Source organism: Oculina patagonica, chromosome 5 (assembly GCF_052425735.1).
Source record: "Oculina patagonica isolate OP01 chromosome 5, crgOcupat, whole genome shotgun sequence".
Classification (NCBI taxonomy): Eukaryota; Metazoa; Cnidaria; class Anthozoa; order Scleractinia; family Oculinidae; genus Oculina; species Oculina patagonica.
This window is the reverse complement of record NC_135762.1, coordinates 15,838,783-15,850,928: the sequence shown is the minus strand read 5'-3', so window position 1 is coordinate 15,850,928 and position 12,146 is coordinate 15,838,783. Positions and strand designations below refer to the sequence as shown.

General features: G+C 38.7%; 1 protein-coding gene across 1 annotated transcript in view; it reads left to right on the top strand.

Annotated features, from left to right (window-relative positions):
• The window catches only part of LOC144652981 (uncharacterized), a 53,861-nt gene extending 49,301 nt beyond the window's left edge, over positions 1 to 4,560 (top strand). Inside the window, exons 44-48 of the mRNA XM_078512877.1 lie at positions 317 to 394; positions 1,218 to 1,602; positions 1,802 to 2,423; positions 2,791 to 2,933; positions 3,822 to 4,560. Coding sequence (XP_078369003.1) covers positions 317 to 394; positions 1,218 to 1,602; positions 1,802 to 2,423; positions 2,791 to 2,933; positions 3,822 to 3,938 — 1,345 coding nt within the window. The 3' untranslated portion in view covers positions 3,939 to 4,560. The remainder of the gene's footprint in view (positions 1 to 316; positions 395 to 1,217; positions 1,603 to 1,801; positions 2,424 to 2,790; positions 2,934 to 3,821) is intronic.
• The last annotated feature ends 7,586 nt before the right edge of the window (positions 4,561 to 12,146 follow it).

Genomic DNA, 12,146 nt, shown 5'->3' with positions numbered 1-12,146 from the left:
ACAATTTTCATGGATTATATATCATGGATAAAACATTAAATGGTTGAAAGAGGGTTGCCGACGTGGATGGATTTTGTAGTGTAAATTGTCAGTCATCTCCTCTTCCCTCAACCCAGACCCCAGGCGAGAGAGTTCCTCCCTCGGCCAGGTTTCTTTGTTGTTGTGGGAAACCGGTGGAGACAATGATATTTTAGGTTGCAGAATTTCGTGTCAATAAAAAAAACTACGGTTTTCTGCTCTTAAACTTAGTATAAAAACTTGTTTTATATCAAGAAGGCATCCTAATTATTTTTTTTATTTGTGTTTTGGGACATAGAATTCTACATGACAATTGGATTATCGAAAGTGAAATTGCGACAGACACTTTTCACCACCTGGGAAACTTAAAAAAATTGTAAGTATATTGTAGCAGTTAAGGTGGTCTTTTCATGGATTCTAATTGTCACCAAGTTACATAGTTTCGTATCATAAGGCTGGCTTTTAATATAACCGCAAGCATAAACAAAACCATAAGTGCATAAGAATAACAAAGATTGTCATTTTTCTTATGCTGTCCTAACTAGGACAAGGCAGCAGAAGCACAAGAAGAAGGAACAATTGTGATTCTTTTTGTGCTTATTCTTATTTCCTTAGAGCTACTCTGTAGAAATGTTACCAATAAAACTATTATTATTATTATTATTATTATTATTATTATTATTATTCCTAGTGTGAACAGCATAAGAAGGCTATAGGCTAATGCTTATGCTTGTGCTATTACCTGTGCTTTTGTCCAGTGACAGCCAGCTCTTTGGTTGTCTCCTGCACAGAAGCTTCTGCCTCAATCTAATATATTTTCAAGAGTGTGTGATCCTACTCGACACCAAGTGACAGTTCTCACTTTACCTAGGTACACAGTTCCATTATACGGAAGAAATAAAAGACAACAACATGATCGTTCGAGTATTTCTGGCTATCCGGAAGATAGGAAAAATCGAAAAACAGAATTCTTGCGAAGCACTCCTTGGAGCCAGACGAGAACCAACAAGAAACCACCAACTTTTTTAATACCAAATCCGAAATTGAATTGGTGCCAGTTCAAATTTAAACATCAAACTCAAGCTCGAACAGTTATGTCAAACTTGTTCGTTCTCAGTAACTGTCAGCTTAACTAACTATGGAAATGCAAAAGGAAAAGCCATTCATATACACGAAAGTCTTTTTGTTGCTTTATTTAGAACCTTGGACAGCTTTATTCTCTGCTGTTATGCCAAGAAGACCACAGACGGCTTGATCTGTGACTCTCCCCAGAACGAGTTCTCCAGTTGTGACGACATGATGAAGAATCCAGCTGTACGGGTGTGTCTTTGGATTCTGGGTATTCTAGCATTAGTCGGCAATCTGTCAGTCATATTCTGGAGGCTGATTTTCAGCGAAGACGGAAAGGTTCAGTCATTTCTCTTGAAGAACCTGGCGGTTTCCGACTTCCTGATGGGAGTCTACCTTATTATTATTGCCGTCCAAGACACTCGTTGGCAAGGGGAATACTTCATGCATGACGTGCAGTGGAGAGCGGGCATAATATGTCAGGTGACAGGTGCTCTGTCAATGCTATCAAGTGAGGTATGTATCATCCTTGAAATTAAAACGAACCCTTAGTTTAATCCCTGGCACTGCGTCAGTGAACTGTCTTGCCCAAGAACACTACCAAATGACCACTTGGTCACTTTTATGCTTCAACATTCGACCTTTATCTTTTGGTGGTTTTCGTAAATCTATAAATCAAATGTTCTCACATATTATTTTCTTCTCATTTTGAAAGGTCTCAGTAATGCTTCTTTCCATCATCACCGCCGACAGACTCATCTGTATCGTGTTCAACTTTCGTGTGCAGCCCTTGACCCTCAAAGGTTGTTACGTCGTCTGCCTTGCCGCGTGGGTACTGGGCTTCGTCCTGTCCTTTCTCCCAATGTCAGGTCTGAGTTACTTCAGTGATGGAGACAATGGAAATCGTTTCTATGGGCGATCTGCAGTGTGTCTGGCTCTGCAGCTCTCAAATGACAGACCACCCGGCTGGGAGTACTCCGTTAGCATATTCATCGGGTTCAATTTACTTGCGTTTCTTTTTATATCGTTCGCCTACGTGGCCATATTTTTGTCAGCTGTGAAGTCAGCAAGTGCGATAAGATCGACGAATGTTAAACGAGAATCTGCCCTTGCCAAGCGAGTCGCTTTTATTATTCTGACCGACTTCTGTTGCTGGATGCCTGTGATCATTGTTGGCATCTTGTCACTGACCGGAAGATTCTATGATCCTGAGAAGCAGGTGTATGTGTGGATGGCAGTGTTCGTACTTCCGGTCAATTCCTCCGTGAATCCTATACTGTACACAATTGCCACGCCTCAGTTGAGGGGATGGTTGTGCAAGGATTCTGGTAACAAAGGTAGGAACCCTTGATAATTGGTGATGCACATATACGTTAGGGCACCTCCTTTGCGACAGCTCTGAGTCGTGTTCGCGGCTTGGGTATATATTGCATTTAATAACCTTTAGTAACATACCATAACCCAAACAGGACACTGAGTTTGGGTCAATTATCGTTTGAAGAAACTGATCCAATGTTCTCAACCCATCAAAATAATTATGCTATTTTTAAAACGAGGGTGGAATTTTCACTAAGAAAATGACATATAGACCTAAAAAGCTAAGCATGCTTGAATAACAGTTTTGTCAGTCGCCTTAGGAATGTATAATCTGTAGTTTACTTGCTAACTCCATTATCATAATTTACCATTTTTTTTTCAACTTAGTGCACGGAACAAGACAGGTGCGTCCTCCAGCTAAACCAGTGGCTGCCTCCAACAGTCTTCCGAATAAACAAGTAAATACTGGATCTACTGGCTTGTCTTCTACAAAGTCTGTCACAAAGGAACAAAATGGAAACAGTCATAAGGTAGGAATCAAACGAAGATAGAACGAAAACGCCACACTGACGGTCAATAATTGACCCATAGTACCTGTTTTGTCATCCCCATTCGTTTCTTTTCAGAAAAATGTAATACGCAGGGGATCCCCCTTATGAAACACGTCTGCAGGGAATTATAGTAGTTGATTTCAGCAAAACATGTCCTCGGGCGCTTTCCATTAGTCAGAACTGGTCGGCCAGTCTGGTGGTTATGAATGTGAAATAGGCCTTTTCCTCGAGGTTTTCCCACAAATTCAACACAACAGTGAATAATATTTATGCATTGACCGATTTGCCACAGCCCCTGATTTGACAGGACAAATCTGACGAACAACAGAATTCTGTTCTCGAATATTCCGGTCTGGCCGGCCAATTATGACTTATGGAAGGCGCGTTTAGAGAAGAAAAATCGGACTCAAATGAATTATAAACACTTCAAAAGCACATTTCTAGACCCCAAAACGGGGCTTATTTGATGCGAATGACCCAGTGACAGGGTATGAGTCACGTTTATTTTGTGTGTTTTTAAAGACTTTTGTAAGCTTTTGGCCGGTTTAAACATTATTTGAAGAAAAAAATCCCACCACGTTTCTAGGCCTACTTTAGGCTTTCCCTGGGCGAAATATGAACAATTTTGAATTTTTCATCAGGTGCCACTTATTTTCTCGATTTGGCTCGATTTTAGTAGACATTTGCTTGATCGAAAAGCCAGTGTCTTCCAGACTAAAAGACCTTCTTGGAAGAAACAATTCTTCAATACTTCTAGCCCTGTTCTCACTAACAATCATGAATTAAGTGACTGCAATTAAAAAGGACGCTTCTACAAACGGCCAACGCATATTCCCATGGCTTTTTATTTATTTGTTTTCTTTCTAGGCTGTTAGCTTACATTCAGCAGAAAACAAAGGCATGGTTTCAGAAAAGAGTGGCTCGAAAGGAGAAGTGCGTTTTGAGTACAACGAAACTAATACTCCATACGACACGCACTTCTGAGACAGTGGAAGCTAGTGTAGGGTCAAGTCAAGAATGTCTCAATAAAAAATTCTGACAGGTTTTGCCTTATTTATTTAAAATTTGTATTTTTGTTTTAAAGTTTTACAAATTTAAAATTTTACAAAGCCAAAATTAAATTTCAGCGTTTACTTTCTATTCTGTACCTTTATAGATTATGATTACGAATATTCAAGCGGGATTATTTTTCCCCAAAGTAGAATACAATTCAACAATCAAGACTTTTCAGAATTATGAAAGTTTTAATTATTTATTAAAAACCGTTGTACCAGTACGATATTCATAGTTTAGTAAACTGAAAGCCTGTGATCAGGAATTTCCATGAAAAACTTTTGCAATCATCTATTATAATAGGGGATTTTTCGGCTTTCTAGAGGCTAAACAAAGTGCCTCTTTGACCTTTTTGTGTATGAGAAACAAAAAAAGTTTCATTGTTACTTTATTGGATTAACTGACTTGAAGGCAAACTGTTGAAGTTTTTGCCGCTGACTTAAAATATTGTACTTTTAATTAGTACTTTGCCCGGAAATTTTACATAAAAACTTTAAACAGCTGTAACTGTAGCAGTTTTGTCTGACATTTAATAAAAAGGTGTGTCAATTGAGTGAGGTAGTCTATCGTCGTGACTTCGTAAGGGACGGACCATAAGAAAAGTGGTGGGAGGGGTGGGGAATTTTCAGCTTGCGCGAACTTTTTTTTACGCTCATATAGCTTGTGCCGGAATTTATTTTTGCGGGGGAAGCCCTCTGCTCAATTTTTTTTGTTATTGAAATGTTCAGTTGATGATCATTTGATAAATGTCTCATCATTCTAGTGTTTAAAAAATATTTGGAATGGCTAAAAACAAAAGACATGTATTGTCACTTTAAACGGAAAATAGAGACGGCAAACTGATCCTGACGGCTAGCGATCAAAAATAAACAAAGTGGATAAAAAAACTAAACTATATAAAGAAAAACTTTGTCATTTATTTGGGTTTGTAATAGTGGGCTAGGCAGAAAAAATCCGGCACCACTCATCGGTTTGTCGCTGTGATATTGCAGATTTTTATTATAATTGTTACTTTATACCATGTTATACTGATTTTTTTTCTTCACCAAATACAAATGTTACAAGCAATTTTATATCGAATGTCTTACAAATTCTCTATCACCATCGGCCTATAGAAATAAAATGTTTTGCTGGTTGGAGAGGACGGGTTGAATGAATTTGCTGTAATAAAACTACAGGGCAAGCGCTGGAGACGTTTGTCTGTAGGAAGTCTGGGGAATCCTCCCCCACAAAACATATTGAAATTTCTAGGCTTAAAAATGCTATTTTTAGCATTTTCCACAATATATATCGTCAGATCTCATCAAGTGTAAAATGGCAGGATTTTAAGTGATTACTAGTAGGAACTTTCCTTCTGCACGAATTTTTTTTAGATTTTTCCCATCCCTCCCATCACTTTTCTCATGGTCTGTCACTAATTAGCATTAATTTGTTAGTAGTGAAGGGGCGTAGGCAGCTTTTTGAAGAGTTGTAGACCTGGCCAACTGCTTCTTGAGGGGCTGGGGTCCACTGGGGAAGGTTTTGCAATCAAGACCCAAGGGAACACTTGTCTCCTTCCGATATTTTGGTGATGCTGTATGTATTTCGACAGCTTCTCCGCATATTTTGCCTCAGAAAACATGAGCTCCATAAGTAACTCACCACCTAATTAAGACATAATCATCCAGCACGAGGTCAATATGCTGCTCTCAGATAAGAAGAGTTCCATATGGAACTCGCCACGGAAGTAAGACAGTTTAGTGTACCACGAGGTTAATATGCTGTCTTTAGATAACAAGGGTTCCATAGGGAACGCACCACCCAAGTTATTTATAATAATTTAGCACAAGGTCAATATGCTGCCCTCAGATAAGAAGAGTTCCATAGGGAACTCATCATCCAAAAAAGACATAATAATCTAGCATGAGGTCAATATGCTGCCCTCAGATAACATGACTCATAATGAACTCACCACCTAAGTACGACAGAAGAATCTGATCTAGCACGAGGTCAATATACTGCCCTCGGACAACAAGAGTTCCATAAGGAACTCACCACCCAAGTCACACAGAATAATTTAGCACGAGGTCAATATGGTTTTCTCAGATAAGGGAGTTCCATAAGGAACTCGCCACACATTTTTAATGCAGGTGATTGATTTATGCTCCGGTTTTTTTTACTCTCACCAAAAACTAAATACCTCTAAATTGCAATATTATTATCCCTGGAAAGTTATTGCAGGTTCTTGCTGACTTCGGCGAAAGAACGACAATAATTGACACGCAATAGGAAAGACTGAAGTCGGTATAGCTTTGTAATTGACACCGTTCTACTTCTCTTTAACTGACAGTTTCAGTATTAGGTATACTTTCAACTGCAAATTTTGGCGTCGATTTTATGGAGAGTTGCTCTTAACCAAAAACCATTCTTTTTTTATTAGTATAATTCGCAAGACTTACTTTTGCCAGACTGGTCACTGTAATCACTGTTTGTTGTTTTGATGTCCGGCAAACTTTAAAGGCGCAAACAAAATGCAAATAGCTATTGTATTTTGTGCACGGTCAAGACCAAAACATGCGAACACAACAGTGATCGAACTTTGTCAAACTATTCACTCTGCCCTTTGCAACCATTCGATAACTGCTGCGCACAGTCGGTTGCCCGGCACCGCTATGCCGCATTTTTGAGTCGTGTAACAAAGAACGTTTCTCTTCCCCCACCCCACCCCTTGGCTCAATCTAATTTCAATTAGGTTGCAGGCTAAGAATGACTAGAGAATGTGATATTTGGGCACGTGAAGTCAAGAGTTAGCAAAATCAGATGCAGGAAGAAAGATTTACAGATCTATGGACATATTACTTCGCTAAGCCTTCCAGCAGTCCCGTCCCGAGTACCAGTGCAAATTGTCACTGGAGAAACCCGCGAATGGCAAATTTATTTAGTGCATTACATTTTACTCCCGACTCCTCACTTTCCCCCACCTCTCCATACATGTCTAGCCGAGGTTGTGTGTTTTCACAGCAATAGCATACTCGCATATTTTGCCTCAGAAAACATGAGCTCCAAAAGTAACTCACCACCCCATTTAGACATAATAATCTGTAGGCTGGAGGTTCATATGCTGCCCTCAGATAATATGAGTTCCATAGGGAACTCACCACCCAAGTAAGACATAATCCTGGGGACATAATCATCTAGCACGAGTTTAATTTGCTATCGTCAAATAAGAAGAGTTCCATAGGAAACTCACCATGGAAGAAAGACAGTTTAGTCTGGCACGAGGTCAATATGCTGCCCTTATATAACAAGAGATCCATAGGGAGCTCACCGCCCAAGTAATTCATAATAATGTAGCACGAGGTCAATGATGCCGCCCTCAGCAGATAAGACGAGTTCCATAGGGAACTCAGCACCCAAGAAAGACATAATAATCTAGCAGAAAATCAATATGCTGCCATCAGATAACATGACCCTCATAATGATCTCACCACCCAAGTAAGACAGAATAATCTGATCTAGCACGAGGGCAATATGCTGCCATCAGACAACAAGAGTTCCATAAGGAACTCAACCAAGTTAGACAGAATAATTTAGCACGAGGTCAATATGGTTGCCTCAGATAAGGGAGTTCCATAAGAAACTCACCACACATTTTTAATGTAGGTGATTGATTTATATGCTCCGGTCTCTGTTCATCTCACAACAAAAGCACTAAAACAATTACATACCTCCATCATTATCCCTGCAAAGTTATTGCACGAGTACCAGTACAAATTGTCACTTGTGGAACCCGCGAATGGCAAATTTATTTTAGTAGTGTATATCACATTTTACTCCCGACTCCCCAATTTCCCCCTACCTCTCTCCACCCGTCCAGTCAACGTTGCGTTCTCTTTTCTCTTTTTATCAAATTTTATAACCACAGCGGGGTTTAAATAATAAGCATGAGAAAAAAAAAAAAAAAAAAAAAGAAAAAGTGAAGGAATTCTGTGGAATTGACACAATCCACAGGCAGATCACCCTATGTGTTCGCGGTGAATTATCTGTTGACTAGCGAAATCGACGAACTAAAACAAAATTTGAAGAAATCTATGGAGGTTATGGAATATAGCACTGAACAATACATATTTAGGCTCATCTTGATCTGGATATCTCAGTTTAGTTTTAAAAATGAAATGTTAGTCGACTCGTGAGCGGCCTTTTGTCCGCCTTTCTGCGAGTGTTTCGCTTTCGACCGTTGGCTTTATATTTACCTTACATATAATACATATTTTTGTGCCCGTTTTTACGAAGATTTGTCATTTCTCGACTGAAAAATCGTTCATTTGTAAATGAGAGCGTGGGATGAGAAATAATTCCTCGCGAAGCGAGGCTGAAGGCCGAGCGTAGCGGGGTGTATAATTTTGTTCCTCAAAGGGCTCAGGCGGGATGAAATCTCGTGTGGAGTTTACGGTCATATATATACTAGTTATGCAACGCTTTCGAGTGGTATACTATGGAATATCCCACGAGTCACTTGTATTTTCTCGGTATACACACGAGCCTTTAGGCGAGTGTGTATACCAAGAAAATACAAGTGACGAGTGGGATATTCCGTAGTATACCACGAGAAAGTGTTGTGTAACTATTTTATACCATGCCATAGAAAATACGCTCACTAAATTTCGTCGAGAATAAGATCGCAGCGCACGATGGGAATGTTGAGTTGAATACCGTCGAATATACAACGGCTTTTCTGAATTCTGATTGGCTGTATTTTCTATGGCATGGTATAAATACTAGTTATGCAACGCTTTCGAGTGGTATACTATGGAATATCCCACGAGTCACTTGTATTTTCTCGGTATACACACGAGCCTTTAGGCGAGTGTGTATACGAAGAAAATACAAGTGACAAGTGGGATATTCCATAGTATACCACGAGAAAGTGTTGTGTAACTATTTTATACCATGCCATAGAAAATACGCTCACTAAATTTCATCGAGAATAAGATCGCAGCGCACGATGGGAAGGTTGGGTTGAATACCGTCGAATATACAACGGCTTTCCTGTATTCTGATTGGCTGTATTTTCTATGGCATGGTATAAATATATTTATACCATGCCATAGAAAATACAGCCAATCAGAATACAGGAAAGCCGTTGTATATTCGACGGTATTCAACCCAACCTTCCCATCGTGCGCTGCGATCTTATTCTCGATGAAATTTAGTGAGCGTATTTTCTATGGCATGGTATAAAATAGTTACACAACACTTTCTCGTGGTATACTATGGAATATCCCACTTGTCACTTGTATTTTCTTCGTATACACACTCGCCTAAAGGCTCGTGTGTATACCGAGAAAATACAAGTGACTCGTGGGATATTCCATAGTATACCACTCGAAAGCGTTGCATAACTAGTATATATTTATTTGTGAGCTTGGTGTGTGGCGGAAATGACGTCACACGGCCGCCGCGCGCTGGTGGCCTAATGGTAAGGCGTCGGACTTGAAATCAGATCTTCGGGACTAAGGCTGGTGGTTCGAATCCGGCTAGTTTTTTTTTTTTTTTTTTTTTTTTTTTTCTCTCTTTTGTGGGTTCGAATCCTGAGCTTTTCATTTTTATCGTTTTTCTTTTCGGATTAAAATAACACTGATTCCACATGATACTCCCTCGACGCCTATAATATTCAGGCTATAAACCTTCGGGCGGGCGGAGGGTTCGAATCCTCCTGCCGTTCGTTCTTCTTCTTTTTTTAATGCCCTCAAATAAATGTCCAAAATGCGACTATCCAATAATTTGTCGATGATTTTGAAAATAGCCTGCGCTTCCCAACGCTTTATACCTCTTTACGAACCAGAAAGAGCCGCCATTTTCAAAGCGGAATAGACCCTGGGAACGAGGGTGTCGCGGGCATGCCCGTTACTAGGCAACAATAACAAATCACCGGTTAAAACCGGTTATCACTCATTATTTACAACACCCCACCCCCCCCCCCCCAAACCCAGAGCTTCGCGAGGCCCTGTGAGTCACGTATTACTAATAATAAACTTTATTGACTTTATCTTCAACTTGAAGATTTCAGTTCCACAGGACTACAACAGAATACACTTAATAACTAAACATTAACATTAACAAGCTAACAACTAACTCTTGGTCGTGAGGGAAAAATTCTCCTCAAGCTCTTTTAGTGATTCATTATAACAGTTTAAAATATCACAGATAAAGTGGGCGCTTAGATTCAAGATATTTTCATCGCACATAGCTAAGATATATATAAAAAGTGCCTTATAATTCAAAAATTTAAAACTGTTATTTATTGAAAAGAGGCGATCTAAGAAGACACCTCTGAGATGAGAAAATGATGAGTGGGTGCATTTCATCAAAAAATGGAACTCGTCACCAATAGATGACTAACAGAATGGGCAAAGTCTCTCATCTCGAGGTATCTTCTTGTATCGACCTGATTCAATAGGCAGTTGATGACTAGAAATCCGCATTTTGGTTATCGCCACTCTTTGATTGACATTTTTTATTATCCTTAGATAAGGTTCAAACCTAACTTCGTTTTTTATTTCGCCGTAAAGACTTAATTTGTTTCCAATTGAAGGATCTAATTTATCCTTATTTATATTTTTCAACCAATGAACCTGAAATTGTTTTGAAAGATTATTTTTAAACAACCTTAACAGGTTGGGTATTTTACTTCTTTCAAAAGTTGAAAAATCTATTGTCATCACATCTAATTTAGTAAAACGCAAAAGGTGTTTAATAGTGGTAAACCAAGAGTGCTTACCAGTGTTATCCAATTGAATGTTTGTCTCAAGAGCACTACTTAACATTTTGTTTTCTGAGAATGTAAGAAGTCTCAAAAAGTATTTAAAAATTGTACTATAAATAAGGAGGTGAAGGGGAAAGCGTCCAAGATCTCCTTTTACTGCGAGGTTACTTGCTTTAGAGTGAACCCCTAGAGCCATTTTGCATACTTTATTATGCATAGTTTCGGGGATTATTCGTTCATCAAAAACTTTGGAAACAAATTTATCGTAATTACCCGCAAACAATTTTAAAAAACAACCCCAAATTTCACAGTTGTACAAAAGAATTGGCTGTATAAGAGAATCGAAAAGCTTAAGAATTGTTGTGACAGAGGCACCATTGTAAATGTTAATCTCTGATAGGAAACTATATAAAGACCTTGTAGCTTTATTATACAGCTTCTTCTGTGCCAGTGAGAAAGAGCCAGAGATTGTGAAAACAATCCCTAGATAGACGTAGCTATCAGTTATTTGTAATGGTTGTTTACCAAGCTTGAATTCACCTCTGAGTACTTTGCCACTTTTGTTAAAAATAATGACCTTAGTCTTCTTGATATTGATTTTCATTTGCCATTTCTTAACGTAACTATTTAATCTATCAAGGCACTTCTGTAAACCGCTTTCCGATTGAGAAAGAAGAACTAAATCATCTGCGTACAGTAAGCAACTAATTTGGCAATCTATCATATGCAGAGGTTCACAACTAGAATCAAACAGATCAACAATGTCGTTTATAAACAAGTTAAACAATGTTGGGCTCAGGTTGCAACCCTGCTTAACTCCTATAAGAGGTTGAAAAAAGGAACTAAGTCCATGCTTAACTTTGACCGCAGAAACAACTCTATCGTACATGTTTTTTAGTAAAAAAATTATTTTTTGAGAAATTCCATATTTCATCAGTTTATAGAACAGCCCATTTCTCCATATTGTGTCATACGCCTTTTGAAAGTCGATAAAGCAAGCGTATACTTTTTTACCGTTTTTTGTATATAGGTCAATGAGAGTCTTTAAAACAAAAATGTGATCTGACGTCCTATAGTTTCTTCGAAAACCGATTTGATTGAAATATATCATATTATTCTCATCTAGATATTTTGTAAGACGTTCATTAATAATTAATGTGAAAAATTTTCCCAGACAACTGCACACGGTGATGCCGCGGTAATTATTAGGGTCTCCTGTATCACCTGCTTTAAATACGGGTGAGATATATCCTACTGACCACAACTGAGGAAAAATGCCTGAGTTTAAAACTTTGTTGAAAAGAATTTTTAAGGCGGGCCCGAGAATGAAAATGCTAGACTTGATCATCTCATTTGAAATACTATCGTTTCCAGCGGCTTTGCCTGTTTTCATT